Here is a 15,764-nt window from a genome sequence, read left to right on the forward strand (position 1 = left end):
CAAATTATACATATTGTATGATATGTAATGCAATGAAATCATATGATTATTGGCTATATTATATCAAAATAATGTGGGTGCTACATAGCCATTGGTTGCTTTAGGTTGCATTCGTAATTCATATGTATAACTCACATTAGCAGTTGTAGTGGGTTGCACTTGGACTAGCCATTGGTTGCTTTAGGTTGCATGTGGTTGCATTCGTAATTCATATGTATAACTCGCATTGTGAGTTGCAGTGGGTTGCACTTGGACTAGCCATTGGTTGCTTTAGGTTGCATGTGGTTGCATTCATAATTCATATGTATAACTCGCATTATGAGTTGCAGTGGGTTGCACTTGGACTAGTCATGGGTTGCTTTAGGTTGCATGTGGTTGCATTTGTAATTCATATGTATAACTCACATTTGCAGTTGCAGTGGGTTGCACTTGGACTAGCCATTGGTTGCTTTAGGTTGCATTCGTAATTCATATAGACAACTCACATTAAGAGTTGCAGTGAGTTGGAGTGTGTTGCACTTGGACTAGCCATATGTTGCTTTAGATTGCATGTGGTTGCATTCGTAATTCACATGCATAACTCAAATAAAATAAAATGAGCACATGGAATCAACACATGGAACAGTTTTAACAGAATTTAATCGTTAAGCCTATATTTTTAATATGGACAAATGTATTTCTTCCGGTTAAAGGATGGTTAAATTATACTAAATTTCTCGAGGAAAATCAATACAGGATACTACGTTTTTCCATCATGGAAGAAAAACAACATAGGAGTAGGAAAAGCATAATACAATTGTGTTGGAAATTTACACAATTATAGAAGACAATACTTATATGACAACTAACTCTTCAAGATAATAATGCAACAACCAGATTGTTTGATATATAAGAAAAAACAAGAGTAGGTACAATGACTTTTCGCTGATTGATGGTAGCACAATCACCAAGGGCATATACGTTGTCACATCCCTCAACTTGCAGCCATTCATCAGTCGCCAGTGCTCGCGTGCTCGCCTATTAGCCTGTGCTCAATGAAGCAACACTTGTTTAAGGTTTTTTGAAACTTTTGTTCAGCAAAAGCTGTAATTCTTTTGTCAAACCTGCAAATCCATGAGATCTATTGTCAGATTCAAGCATTCATATCACATGCTTTACTCATAAAGTATTTTAACTTCAATTTTTACATTATAAATCAATTTTTGCTTCATCACTCCCTAATTGGAAGCAGGTCCTGCTTAAATAGAATCATTTAGGTAGGAAATTATATAACAGCCTTGAAAGACGTGCTATAATAGATCTACAATGAGAATGATCATCTCAGTGACAACTATTTTCTCAATGAAATGAGTATTTTAGATTTCAAATTTTACTTACATTCCCAGAATATGACCTCCTCCTGCCTATAGAAATGGTACACAGCCTAAATCATGAAGCTCTGCAGCAAACTCCACACCAGTTGGGCCACCACCAACAATAACGAAATGAAGAATCCTCTTCTTCTCTTCATTGCTCACAGTTGGTTTGGTGAAAATGGTACACAGCCATCAATCATCTGCAATAGAGTTATTAGAGTATACGTTAGTAAGGCTTGACAAAACCAATTGAATTGGACATGAAAACACAAGTCAGGACCACCTAATTCCACAAATCAATATTTAATTTGGGCATAGACCTCACACTGATATTACATATTAAAATCATAAATCAATGACAACATGTTTGGAGAAAAGATACTTCTAATAAATAAATAAAAGCATCATTTCTGAAAATTCCCCACCAAATCCTTGAAAACCAAATTACCGGAATATTCTTATAACAATAATAATTTTTTAATCTAGTTTTTGGTACTGTAAACTATTCAGAATTTTCTGAAAAATTTGCAGGATGCTCTAAATAGCTACAATATACACGGTCATAAAAAAAAATTGCGCCGAAAACTGTTCGCGGGTTGTAAACACTGAGAGCCCTACCAGTAGGACTTAAAGTAAAGCCCTTATAAAAAAATTTCCACACATATATATATATATATAAGTCCAAAAAAAAGAAATTATTAACAAAATTATACAAAAAATGGTACTGAATATAAATTTATCTTTTATTTATGATAGGCACATCGAGATGACAGTTGAGTTAGTTAACACCTAATTGAGAATTATTTATACTAATAATAGTACTTGACCAATCATAAATAAATTTAATTTTAGTGGGTAAAAAGAGTGTATCCCAATCATTACTTTGTTAATGTTAATGGCATGTTTGGTTTGGTTGAATGGGAATGAAATCAAAGTTCTCATTCCTTTGTTTTGTTTGGTTTGGCATTTTGAGTGTTGGAATCCATTATAATGGAATGCTCATCTCCCCTTTAGTAATCCTCCATTTCAACCATTTTTGTCAATTTTGCCCATAGATATATAATATTTAATTAGTATTAAATATTATATATTAATTATTATATTTTATACTAATAATATATTAAAGATTAAGAAATATATATAATATATAATAAATAATATATTATATATTTAATATTAAATATACATTAAATAATATATATTATATATTAGGATTAAATATTTAATATATATGATATTGAATATATATATGGAATATTTAATATATATTAAATACATTTATAATTTATCCAAATAGGGTTATTTTTGTCCATTATCATTGATTCCAATCCATTCCAACAACAAACCAAACACTATAATCAATGAGAAATGATATTTGCACTCAAAATAAACATTCAAACATTACACATAGTTATGTAGCAGTTTAACCTAACTAATCACATTTATTAAAAATAGGACCCACTGTTTTAAAAAACAGTGATGTCACTGTGTGTAATATTTAGGTGCATATTTTGGGTGCACATATCATTACTCATAATCAAACCTCATTACCATTACCCCAAACCAAACGTCAAGTATATATCGCTGTTTTAAAAAACAGTGATGTCACTGTATGTAATAATTAGGTGCATATTTTAGGTGCATATTTTAGGTGCACATATCAATACTCATAATCAAATCTCATTACTATTACCATTACCTCAAACCAAACGTCAAGTATACAACAAAGTCCTTGATGAGATTTGGCTTGGTAAAGCCACTAGATTTCATCAATTCACCCCTTTTTCCACATGTTTGTTTAACATAATTGATGATGTTCTCTAGTTGAACTCCATTTGCACTAATAAAAACAGCACTATATAGTATATACTAATAGTCTATTTGTTGGTTTCGTTTTTAAAGTTGGGAACCATAGGCATTCTCTCAAATTTATAATACAACAACACATTTTTTTTTCCAATATGATCCTCACACACACCTTGGATTAAAAAACACATAATAGAATAACCAAATGGTCCTCTGTTGATTTACAAAACTTTCGTAAAAAATTCAAGATAATGAGTTAATACAGGATCCATCAACTTTTTTTTTTAACTAAGTTCCTGCCTAATCCTACAATTTTTGGGGACCAAAATACTACAGCAATAATATGTAGGTGCTCGGGAGGGACTCGAACCTCGGACTTTGTGGGAGCAAACCACATGCACGAGATGGTTTTCAAAGCTTCTCATCCAACCATGGTGCGCTTTCGACCTCGTTGTCTCACTGTATGAAGTTGTGGATTAGTAAAGGAAACCAATTAAGTGGAAACTGAGATTTTAATAGTCTCTATATAGTCAAAGGATCAAAGTCACACCTTGAGCTAACTTATTCAATGTTGATGACCACTGTTTTGAGGACTTCCTATATGCGGCGAGTATTTGATCCATCTACAGAAGAAATTTGCACTTTTAACAATTCTAGTATGGGAAAACACAGTGCATTTTTCGATTTGTTTAGTTATATATATATAGAGAGCGACTATAACGCATCTTTTTTTTTAACACCGGTGCATCCTTTTCTATTTCGGCACTTCAATAGTTATAATCCAAAAAAAATAAATTATATGATGGTGTGCATTATAGCTATTTAGAACATTCTACAAATTTTCAAGAAATTCTGAATAAATTATAGTACCGAAACAGGGTCTAAATTGTCTGTTGCACGTGTGCCTGTTTTTTTGTGTAAGCATGTAAAATTTGACAGTTTGAACTCTGGCTTCGTAAACTATTCAGAATTTCTTGAAAATTTGCAGGATATTCTAAATACCTACAATGTACAACGTCATATAAAAAAAATTTGAATTATATCTATCAGGTGCTGAAAATAGAAAAATGATGCACCAGTGTTGCAAAAAAAGGTAATGCACTGTAGTCGCTCCCTTTATATATATGTGTGTATTTTTTGTTATAAAAGTAGTTTTAAAAGGCCATGTTTTCATACAAGCAACAATTTATCAACAAAATTTCAACAGCCAGGGCTTACCACATTCCCACACGAAGAATGCATCGAGAGCAAAGCTCGTTCCAATACGTATAAATCGACAGCTTTGTCTTCTGGAAGGGTTGATGTGAAGCTCAAACCAAAATCAATAAGCACCTATCAAAAAGAACTTTGTGTTTATGGTACAAATTTTAACAAGTTTAGCCTTATATCAAAGAACATTAAGAATTTTTCTTCTCATTCGAACTAATAATTAAATAAAGATATCTCAAGAAACTTACCAGCTGATTGGTAACACCTTTAATTAACATGTTTGATGTGGTTAAATCACCATGAATCAAGCCACCATCATGTAGTTTGGCAATTGCCTCGCCGATTTGCTTCGCAATATCATCCATCTGTTCTTTTCGGATACCATGCGCTCCAAATTCAAGGAATACATCTTTTACTGAAGGACCCTCTACATACTCAAATGTGAGAGTGTGTAGAACAGGGTCCACAAAAAACAACAATGGCGTATAGACCCCAAGTCGGCGTGCCTTCGTCATGCACCTAGCTTCCTACACGAACATGTAAAGCCTCTTTGATTTCCAATTCAAAACCAATGTGTTTGTAAATTGTGTAAACCAATGATATATTCCTGTTCTTCTGTTTTTATTACTTTCCAACCAAATGTAGCTTTAATTAGTAAATATTTTCAAAACAAGTATTGAACTGTCAATAACTACATGTGGAGATCAACACTAAAGAGACTAGAACAGTGAGCATAATAAGAGAGAAAAGGAGAGTAAAAAGAAAAAGAAACTAACTGCATTCAAGCGCTTAAGAGTAAGTTTTAAATCCAAAGATGGATGCCTATACTTCTTTGAGAAGCGCTCCTTGATTATCGACCTCCTTCCCACAAAATCTGATTCGAAAATTCTCTGCAAACAAACAGAAGGGTAAGATCAGAAGCATGAGAAAAGAAGCCAACCATCATGACATGTATTTGGACCTCATTTTACACAGTTCCTCAAACAAGTTTTAGTAATTTCATCAATTTACAACTACTCACAGCTTCAGCTCCTTGCTTCAGCAAACTAAGAGAGCCACTTGTTCCATCGGCCTCCATTGCCATACCACACGATTTTGTGGTACTCAAATGTCTCAACACAGCTGTGAATTTCTGTTTGACTGGAATTACCTGAGAGAAGTTAAGTGGGTACTTGTAAGAAAACGAATAAGCCCAATAAAAATAATCTCAAACATTTGCATTTGCTCTAAGAGCATAAATTGAATAGGGGTGGCAATCTGTACCTGTGCTAAAATCCATGAATTACAGGTAGAAAAATAGTGTACAAAATTGAAAGAAAAAGCAAAGCCATCAATACAAGCATTGAATTTGCATAGTTTCTTTCTTTGTTCATTAAACTTATGCAATAATGGTCTCCCCCCCCCCCCAAAAAAAAAATATATATATAAACTTTGGTCAATAAAAACCAATTAGCATTACATGAGAAAAGATTCTTGTATATATCATTATGGTTCCAACATTAGAACCATCACAAACTATGTCACAAACAAATAACTTAGAATCAACGAGGGTCACAAAATCACTACCACGCAATAAACATTGATTCAACGATATAGGAACCCAGAAAATTTGTATCCCAAAAATAAAAAGTAATTCTTGTTGTACTTGTAGATAAGTGAGTGAGTGAGTGTAAGACGATAATGGTTTGAAGAGTAAGGAAACGACGAGGAGAGCTTGAAGAGGTGCTCTTACCAGTAGACGGCGAGGGGCGAGAGCGAGGGAGTGAGCGGTGGCTTCAGGGTTGACCTTGAGGTGAGGAAGAAGAAGAAGAAGAAGAGAAAGAGGGATATGGTGTTATTTGTAGGGTTTAGGATTAAATCTCAAATCAAACCAAAAAAATTTTATCTATCTTTTCTATCTAAAATTTTATTCTTTATTTGTTTTAAGTTGGAACTAAAATAAGTTAAAAGGTACAAGACAATTGGATAAGTGAAAATTGTTGAAAATAGCCTCTCTCTTTTTTTTTTTTTTTTTTTAGTGGTTTTGTACTCTGCCTTACTTTTGATTATTTTTTGTACTTTTGATAATTTTTTGTAAAATGGACTCTGTCTAAAATTCGACAATTTTTCGACTAGTTGTCTAAAATTTTCGATTAGCTGCCTAAATTTTTCGACCACCTGTCTAAATTTTCGACTAGTTGTCTAAATTATGAGATATCATTTTGCAAAGAATTATTAAAATTAGGCTAGAGTGCAAAATGACTTTAAAAAATGAGTAATGATATGTGCACCCACAATATACACCCAAACATTACACATAGTGATGTGACAATTTAGTCTAGCCAATCACATTTATTAAAAGTGAGACCCACTGTTTTAGAAAGCAGTGACACGTCACTGTGTGTAATGTTTAGGTGCATATTTTAGGTGCACATATCATTACTCTTAAAAAATAGGTCATTTTGCCAAGAAGCCTATATATATATATGGGAGCGACTACAACGTATCTTTTTTTTACAACACCGGTACATTATTTTTCTATTTCGGTACCTGAATAGTTATAATCTCAAATTTTTTTATATGATGGTATACATTATAGCTATCTAGAACATCCTACAAATTTTCAAAAAATTCTTAATAAATTATGGTACCAAAACAAGGTTAAAACTATCTGTTGCCCGCGTGCCTGGTTTTTTGTGTACGCGTGTAAAATTTGATAGTTTGAACTTTGTTTTCGGCTTCGTAAACTATTCAAAATTTGCATGATATTCTAAATACCTACAATGTACACTGTCATATAAACAAATTTGGGATTATATTTATCAAGGTGCCGAAAATAGAAAAATGATGCACCGGTGTTGCAAAAAAATGAGATACGTTGTAGTCGTTCCCATAATATTAAGAGTAAATGTCTATACTTGATGTTTTCAAAATGAGTAATGATAAATGCACACACAAATTACATACAAATACTACACAAGGCAAAATCATTTTTACTTAGTGGGGTCATCTTAAATAAATATGATTGTTAAAATGATTTGTCACATAAGTGTGTGTAGTGTTTGTGTGTAATTTGTGTGTGCATGTATCATTACTCTTTCAAAATATCGCAATTTGATACTCAATTTGGTAAATATACTACTCAATGTCTTCAAAATGTTATAAAAGTGCAACATTTTAAAAACATTAGGTATATTTACTGCTAAATTTTTTTTTTTAGTATAAAAGTGTAACATTTTGAAGATATTAAGTATTGTTATCCCCACTTCCTGCATGGGCTCGGGGCCTTCGTCTGGGTCCGCTGTCAGAGGGCCAGCTCAGTACGTGGGCCCGGCCCAAGGTCTCTTGGTATGGAGAGTACCCAAGGGGACGGGTATGGACTGGGGACTCAAGACTGGGCCCATTAGAGGGGTCCGGGATGTGCCTCCGGGTTCGTCCTCAGCGAGGATGGTCCGGGCGATGCCCAGAGCGCTCGGACCATTGCGGCCTACGCGCCCTGGTCCCGGACCCGGATACGGCCCGGGCCTATGGTAAATGGAGCGGGACAACGGTAAACGAACCTGGATCACCTCATCCCCAGTCGAAGGGGCCAAGCGTCAAGGACCCTGAAGCCGCCTCATTTCGCGTGGGCGTTGTCCCCACTTTTCGCCTGCAGAAAAGGTCACCTCGGGATCGCACGTTGATGTGTCAGGACTGCGCAGCCAAGTACTCTGACCGGTCTTGTCTCCTGAATCAGCCTCGTGACTGGAAGTGATCAGAACTAAAGCGTCGTTTTGTCGGGCGAGACGTAGTTCTAAGGTCAACCTATTGGGCCTTAGCTGGTTTGAATTTCGTGTATTTTGTATTTTTTTATATTGGGCCTCCACTAGAAAGGCCGCTGGTACCCGTTTCCCCGATGGGCCTGGGTCTGATCCAGCCCAGGTCTGGTATTCCCATCAGCTTATAAATATAAGCTACAGAGCACTGTAAACGGGCTCTCGAATTCACAAGAAAAAGATAGAAACTCTGTCAAGAGACTGAGAGAAAACTCCATTGTAAAAGCTTCTTCAAGCTCTAATAATATAGACTCGTGGACTAAGGCTAGTTAACGCCCCAACCACGTAAAATCCCCGTGTCAATCTTCTATTTTCATTATTATTATCAGTAAATCCCACTTATTGATATAGTTGCCGAAAATACAATTTTTTGAAAACATTGATTATTTTAGTCGTCATTTACTTTAATAATAAAGATAGTTGTTTTAAAATAATCTTTAGTTTGGAATTTCCAAGGGTGTCACTAAGGTATAATTTTCATATATTAATTATGCATTTTTTTTATGAACAAAACTTATTTAATGGGAGGAATTTTTATATATTCATGTAATATGTTATATTTTTTCAATGAAATTTTGTTGTAACGAAAAACAGAATAAAAATAAAGAGAGTTGTTTTATTTTAAATTTTTAAGGTGCTTTAGGAAGAAAACAAATATTTTTTTGAAATAGTTTTACCTCTAATAATTTCTTCTTCTTTTTTTTGAATCACTACATCTTATAAGCATATTATTATACTTAAAACTTAGTGCATTGTTCCAATTTGTGGAGAAAGAGCGATTGAGAAAGAGCACAAGATTGTCTCGAACAATATCGAAAAGAAGTTTGGACACGAATGTGGCTTGGTAACCAAACTCATTGTGAATTTCGAGTAGATAATAAAAGCTCCTAAATTAGTACTCGAAGTTCGACCAGTGTGAATCAAAATCTATATTCGAATTAATTAACCTTTATTAATTCATTTAATATTGTTTAGTTGAACAAGTACAACAGAAGATATTTATTTAAATGTATTTATCTATAACATATTTAGTTACCCGAATTTGAATACGTGGACGACAAATTTCGTCAACGAAATTCTATCAAGAAAAAATAATAAACACAATATTTTTTAAGTAACCCTAAAGAAGATAGTTTACACTATTTCACCCCTCTTTACATCAAAATGCCACTATTTATAGTGGTAAACCCTAAACAATATTTCTAAAATAGGTTTATATTTTTTTAAATTTTGTGTTTTGTCTCATTACCTGTTTAGACCTTGTGTTTTGACAAATAATTTTTTGGACCTTGTGTTTTCTAAAATAGTTCAAATAGACCCCTAAACCCGATTTTGATCAAAGTTTTTTGAACTAAAATCACAAATAATTCATCAAACTAACAACTCAGAATAAAAATATAGTCATTCTGCCTAAGAACTGTGTTGTTATACTCAATTTTTTGTTCATCAAAATCAGATTTAGGGGCATATTTGAACAATTTTACAAAATACAATAATTTTTCAAAACAAAGGGTCCAAATAGATAATAAGTCAAAACACAAAGTCTAAAAATGTATAAACCCTTCTAAAAAAAAAAGCGACATTGTTTGTTGTTATATATTTGTACTTGTTTAAATTATAACAAACCAGAAACCAATCATTTATGACTATGTTTTATGTTTTGTTTCATATTATGAAGGATTTGACCAATGAGCATTGTCTGCTCACTCTATAATAGTGGATATTCTTCACCATTGACAGTCTTTAATTTGACATGAACTTCAATATTCATGTGCTTTCTTACCTGCTTGAATGGTTAATTTTATAGTTTTAAAAAAATGATTTTTATAATATGAGTGCTTCGAATTTATACCAATTTAGATCAGTGAAAGACATAATATAAATCATAATTTGCAGTAAATAAAAAGTGTTATGTTAATGTGGGGAATACATAAACAAATTGGCTATGGAATAAGACTAAAATTACCAAAGATTCCTTCATTTTTTTTTATAAATATTATGCTTGACATGTATGTTACAATAACGTAAACACATGCATTGTTAAAAAAAAGTAGAAATTAGATTCAATAGTCATTTTTAGGTAAGTCTTTTTTTTTTAATCTACAATTTTTAAGTTTTACTATAATACTCACTATTTTAATTAATATACTTATTATACCCTTATAATATGTGGATACTATTTTTAGAAGAGAACCATGTGGTCAAGAGTATTTTTGGAATTGTCTCTGATAAAAATGAGTAGAACTAAACTAAAAATATTTATGAAGTAATTTTAGTTAAGAACTCATTAAATTGGCTAATTTTCAACTTATCTCTTAAAAAAAAGATTAAAAAAGAAATTGTTAGGAATGGAATTGATTTATATAAAATAATCAAAATGAAAAATTAATTTTAATAAGTTGTATGTTTGTACAATTTGTACTTTATGAAGTACTAATTAGAAACATACATTTGAACATTTGGACTATCATTTTCCAAACTAAATAATTTGTTTATTTATTGATTTGTCTCTTGAATAAGTAAAATACATACGAAAAATTATTATTATTATTAGTTTGTAAACTGTTTTTATTTACATAATTGCGGTTTGTAAAAAAATTTATTATCATTATTGTTAATAGTAATGTCTCGTGCTTAGTAATCATTATTTGTAAAGCATTTTAATTTTATTATTATTGGTTATGGTACAAGTTGAATTATTATTATTATCATTAATTTGTAAACCGTTTTTTTTTAATGGTTTGTAAAAATTATTATTGTCATTATTGTTAATATTAGTGCCTTATGGTTAATTGTTATTATTATTATTACTAGTTTATAAATCATTTTTATATAAATAACAAATACTAATGGTTTGTAATTATTATTGTTAGTTGTATAGAGGGGTTCAGATTATTGTAGAAGGAAATGGCTGTTTTTTAAAATATTTTATTTTTCAATATTAAATTATATTAAGAAACATCAATTTAGTTTATGTTTCTAAATTTTAAACTAAATTATTTGTAAGTCATGGGAAGTAAAATTATATTAAGAAACATCAATTTAGTTTATCCTAAGCACAGCCATTTCCTAAACTAAATATTTTACTTCCCATGACTTACAAATAGTTTTTCATATAATCTTTAGTTGACATTTATCATTTTAAAAAGGGAATTTATTCATTTGGTACCCTATGTTTTTACAAAGTATCATTTTGTTATCTTCTGTTTTTAATAATGCCCATATAGTACCCTGTATTTTAAAATTATATATATTTGATACCCTTGTTTTCAATAATGCCCATATAGTACCCTGTATTTTAAAATTATACATATTTGATACCCTAGACTCAGATTTGATTGATAAAATTTATCAATATGATAAAACTGTCATTTGTTATATGTAATTAAGTAATTAAATTTAAATTTGGAACTTACATAATTGACAACAGTTTGATTAAATTGGTAAAATTTTATTAATTAAATTTGAGTTTAGAGTACCAAATATGTACGATTTTAAAATACAAGGTACCATATGAGCATACCAAAATGATACTTTGCAAAAACCCAGGGTACCAAATGATTACCTACCATTTTAAAAATAATAAGTTAGACCAATTAAATTATAAAAGTTGTAAACTTTAGGTATTCTTTTTAGTACAAAAATAGTTTTGAATCCTAAATGCTATATTTTGCAAAATTTGGATATTTACGTGGCAAATTCCTAGTTGAGTTTTTTAACCAAATTAACTACACTAATTGTATTTGTTAATATCCATTCCTCTAAATAAAGAAAGAAAATTTCCAAAATTGCCCTCATTTTCTTTCTTTCTTACTTTTCTCATATGCTGCTTTATACCTCATTATAGTATGAACTGACTTCACTAGCCCTAGCTGATCTGAACTCAACAACTCAAATCAAAATATTTTCAAAAATAGACAAGAAAAAAAGGTCATGATATATTGGCAACTCAATATATCTATTGAACAACAAAGATATAGTCAGGTTTATTGTGAGTCTACCACTTCCAATTCCAAAACCAGAAGAGATGACTTGCAGTGGTTATTGTGTAATTAATCAAAAGACAAGACCACATCATTCTCAATCCTGCACTTCTTTCTTCTTCTCACTGCCTCTGAGATACCATCCTAGAGCAGCACAAGCGGTAACTACACCCGCTACAACAGCGTAGTTCCGATTCTTGTCGGTTGATACTTTTTGAGTTGATTCTCCAGAAGCAGAGGTCGTCGGGGCAGCAGGTTTGGCTGCCGCCTCAGAGCTCGCAGTAGCTGTTTCTTCTGGTTTAGGTCCCTGCAAAGATTCGAATCATTTAGCATAAGCTCAAAGAAAAGCAATAACTGAGGTGTGAAGAGTGAACTTGACCTTTGCATGACTTGAAATCACAAGAAGTCAAGGGCAATAGTGATATACTTGAAAGGAAAAGTAAGAAGGCAACTAAGGACCTAAGGCTATGTAACTATATCCAAGGGATTTTACTTTCTCTTGTTTGGTTAAAAATAAAAAAGAGAATTTTCTTACAGAAAGAGTGAGTTCAATTTGATGTAATTTTATAGTAGTGAGAACTTCTACAAATAGATTAAATACGAGAAAAGCTTCCAAAGAACATTTTAGAAACATTTTCGTCTTTCTTTTTCCTAGTCTTTGCCCTCACAAAATCGGGTTTTAACAACGCCTCGAGGATAAACGAAAGAAAATTTGGTGTTTAATTAGTGTCAAAAGAATAATTGGCATTCACATCTTTCATTCAAATTCTAGAAGAGGAGAATGTCATATGTTCAATGTTTAATTCTGGAACACCAATAAATACAAGCACTAAATAAATAGTTCCTCCAAGAGTCAAGACAGAACAGACTATATGTTCTCTCAACTGTGAAAGCAATTAGATAAACCCTTTTTTTCTTTCTCCATTCAGCAACCAACAAAACTTATTGCCTAAATTAGAACAGCTACATCCAATTTTGACATGGCAGATGATACATTAAAAAGTACACAAGTAAATTGTAAGCCATAGATTAGTCGTACCTTGCGAGCAAGCTTCTCAAGCTTCTCCTTCTCAATTTTCTGAAATTTAAAGAGCATACAGAAACAATAAGAAGACAATAACTACAGTAAACTAAACTTTGAAGTCGCAGACACTCTTTCAACACACACACAAAAAAAAAAAATTAAAACGCATTTCTGATGGGCAAATATCACCAACTATTAAATTCAACATATGAGACGATTCATCAAAACTGTCAATCATAAGATTTCATTTTCCAAAGCTCTTAATCCTCAACAAGTATGCTAATTTATCATTAGACCCCTTAGCTCATAGCTTATCTAGTTCAAATTAGTTAGCAAAATAAGGGAGAAAATTTGTTTAAAAATACCAGAAACACACACACACATATATATATATATATGCCTATAAATTTCAAGAACATATTAACTGATATGAAATCTCATCTACCCACTTGCCTTATTCATCGAAAACTCTCCTTTATCAATCAAATGAACTAAAAGACTATCCAATGTGTACGAATGCTCTGGCCAAAAATTACTATTGATACAGTAAAGAAACTCAGAGCGATACTAACAATGTCAATAAATTCACATAAAAATTATTCTTATAAATCATTTGCCAAGTGACATTATAAGGAAAATGCATTGATAAAAATGAAAATAAAATCGAAAATGACCTTAATATAAACATTTTCAGCAGCTTTTTCCTCCTCGCTTAGAATTTTGCCACTGCCTGAGAAGCTCCGCTGAGTCCGAGCCACAAATCTTGCAGCAATCCTCGACGCCATTTCTGTCGATCAGTGAAAAATGTTAGCAATCAATAATACACATATTTATATGTTGACTATCGAGCATTCAGAAATTGAAATTAAGAACCCTAATGAACAAGATTTCAGAGAATCGTTTGATCAAAAAACGAATTCGAAAACAGTAAATGAGAGAGGGAAAATTGATTAGAAAAATGGCTTACCGAACAGTGAGAGGGAGAGAGATTAGATTGGTTTGAGACTGAGATTGTGAGTTCGTTTAGGGGAGAAAGCTAAGCAGCTTAGCATACGGCTGGAATCAGAGCAGTGTAGAATCCCGAAATCAAATTGGGCTCATTAATGGGCTTTTGGAACAGTGGGCTGGGCCTATCCCAGTCAGAAATATAGGGGTGTTTTAGGGTTATTTGTTGAGATTTTTACCCAAAATGAGTAAATTTGACCATTTTTTACATTTTTATGTTTAAGTGGATAACTTTACAATTTTACTATTTTTATTTTTCTTTTACACATTTTGTTGATTTGTATTTTTAAAAAATACGGTATACTTATTCATTGTAGGCTTTTTCAGATTTTTTTGTTACACTCTTTCTCTTTCTTATCTACTCTACTTATATTTTTATCTTTCTTTTTCATTTTTTATTATTTTCAAACACTCTCTCTCCTACACTCATCTATTTTAATGGTTATTTTTCATCATTTTTTTTTTATTTCTACACGATCACATCATCATCATCGTTTTTAATTATTATTAATTAGTAGAAGTGTACAATGTAATTTAATAAAATAATGTTTTAGTGTAAATGGAAGCCAGATGTACCTATACCCAATACTTCACTATCTTTGACGAAGTCACTACATCATCTTCTTTTTCTACACCTTTAATCAATTTTTTTTCCTTTTCTTTTCTTGCATTTTATCCTATACCTAGTACTCATTTTAGTTATTTTTCTTCTTCTTCTTCCGAAAATCAATATATTTTTTATCTCATATTCTTCATGATGGTTACTGCTCAATGATTTCTTTTCTTGAACATTACCTTATACTGAATAATCATTTTAGTTGTTGTTCATCTTCTCCATTTTTTTATCTTCTACTTATTTCTTTTTTCCTAAGATCAATATATGTATTTTTTTGTTATCTCATAATCTTCAAACACTTACTGCTCAATAATGATGCTCTTGTTTTCATTCTCCATTTGCAAATAAAGATATGGTTGTCATTTTGTTGGTTTTAAGTTTATGTTGCATGTTGTTATCCCGAATATCTTTGTGTCGTTTATTGTTTTTTTTAATGTTTCTTTTTCATTTTTTTTATTTTAGCTTTTGTTCTCTTAATGTTTATCTTGTGTTGTTTTTCATATTCATGAACTAATTCATGTTGTGTGCTATGTTATTGTGTTACTATTGACTATCTAGAGGTGAAAGATAGACTAATTTCTTATTCACTTTTCTATTGTTGGACTGTTGTTGTTCTGGTGTTACTTATGTTGATCTGGGTGTTATGACTCAATGAATTTTTCTCTAGATCTTTAATGGTTATGTTGATCTTTAGTTGTTTATAAGTTGTTTTGTTGATGCTTTCATCTTTTGATTTATTTTTGTTATTGTTGTTGCATTTGATTCGATTTATTTTGTTATTTTTCAGTTTTCCTATTGTTTTCGTATTGATCTCATGCTGATGATTCGTTTTATGTTTTTGTTTTATTGCTTACGTCTTGTTTTATGATTCATGTTGAATTGTTTGATCATTTCTCTAACGTTTTGATAGTGTTGTCTCGTATTTCAGTTTCAGCAACACTGTCTCAACACTGAATCAACACAGTATACTAT

General features: G+C 31.6%; 2 protein-coding genes across 2 annotated transcripts; both read right to left on the reverse strand.

The window, feature by feature from the left end:
* Positions 1-3,487: 3,487 nt before the first annotated feature.
* Positions 3,488-6,252, reverse strand: LOC133789256 (uncharacterized). The gene is made up of 7 exons (XM_062227024.1): positions 6,103-6,252; positions 5,392-5,520; positions 5,147-5,260; positions 4,619-4,897; positions 4,380-4,493; positions 3,712-3,784; positions 3,488-3,620 (listed from the first exon to the last, which is right to left on the reverse strand). Exons 2-7 carry the CDS (start codon positions 5,452-5,454, stop codon positions 3,583-3,585), a joined length of 681 nt encoding a protein of 226 aa, XP_062083008.1. The 5' UTR covers positions 5,455-5,520; positions 6,103-6,252; the 3' UTR covers positions 3,488-3,582.
* A 5,805-nt stretch (positions 6,253-12,057) lies between these two features.
* LOC133789257 (uncharacterized protein At2g27730, mitochondrial) lies at positions 12,058-14,291 on the reverse strand. The gene is made up of 4 exons (XM_062227025.1): positions 14,139-14,291; positions 13,846-13,958; positions 13,187-13,225; positions 12,058-12,454 (listed from the first exon to the last, which is right to left on the reverse strand). Exons 2-4 carry the CDS (start codon positions 13,954-13,956, stop codon positions 12,245-12,247), a joined length of 360 nt encoding a protein of 119 aa, XP_062083009.1. The 5' UTR covers positions 13,957-13,958; positions 14,139-14,291; the 3' UTR covers positions 12,058-12,244.
* Between the last annotated feature and the right edge of the window lie 1,473 nt (positions 14,292-15,764).

The sequence above is a fragment of the Humulus lupulus genome, chromosome 7 (assembly GCF_963169125.1).
Source record: "Humulus lupulus chromosome 7, drHumLupu1.1, whole genome shotgun sequence".
Classification (NCBI taxonomy): domain Eukaryota; kingdom Viridiplantae; phylum Streptophyta; class Magnoliopsida; order Rosales; family Cannabaceae; genus Humulus; species Humulus lupulus.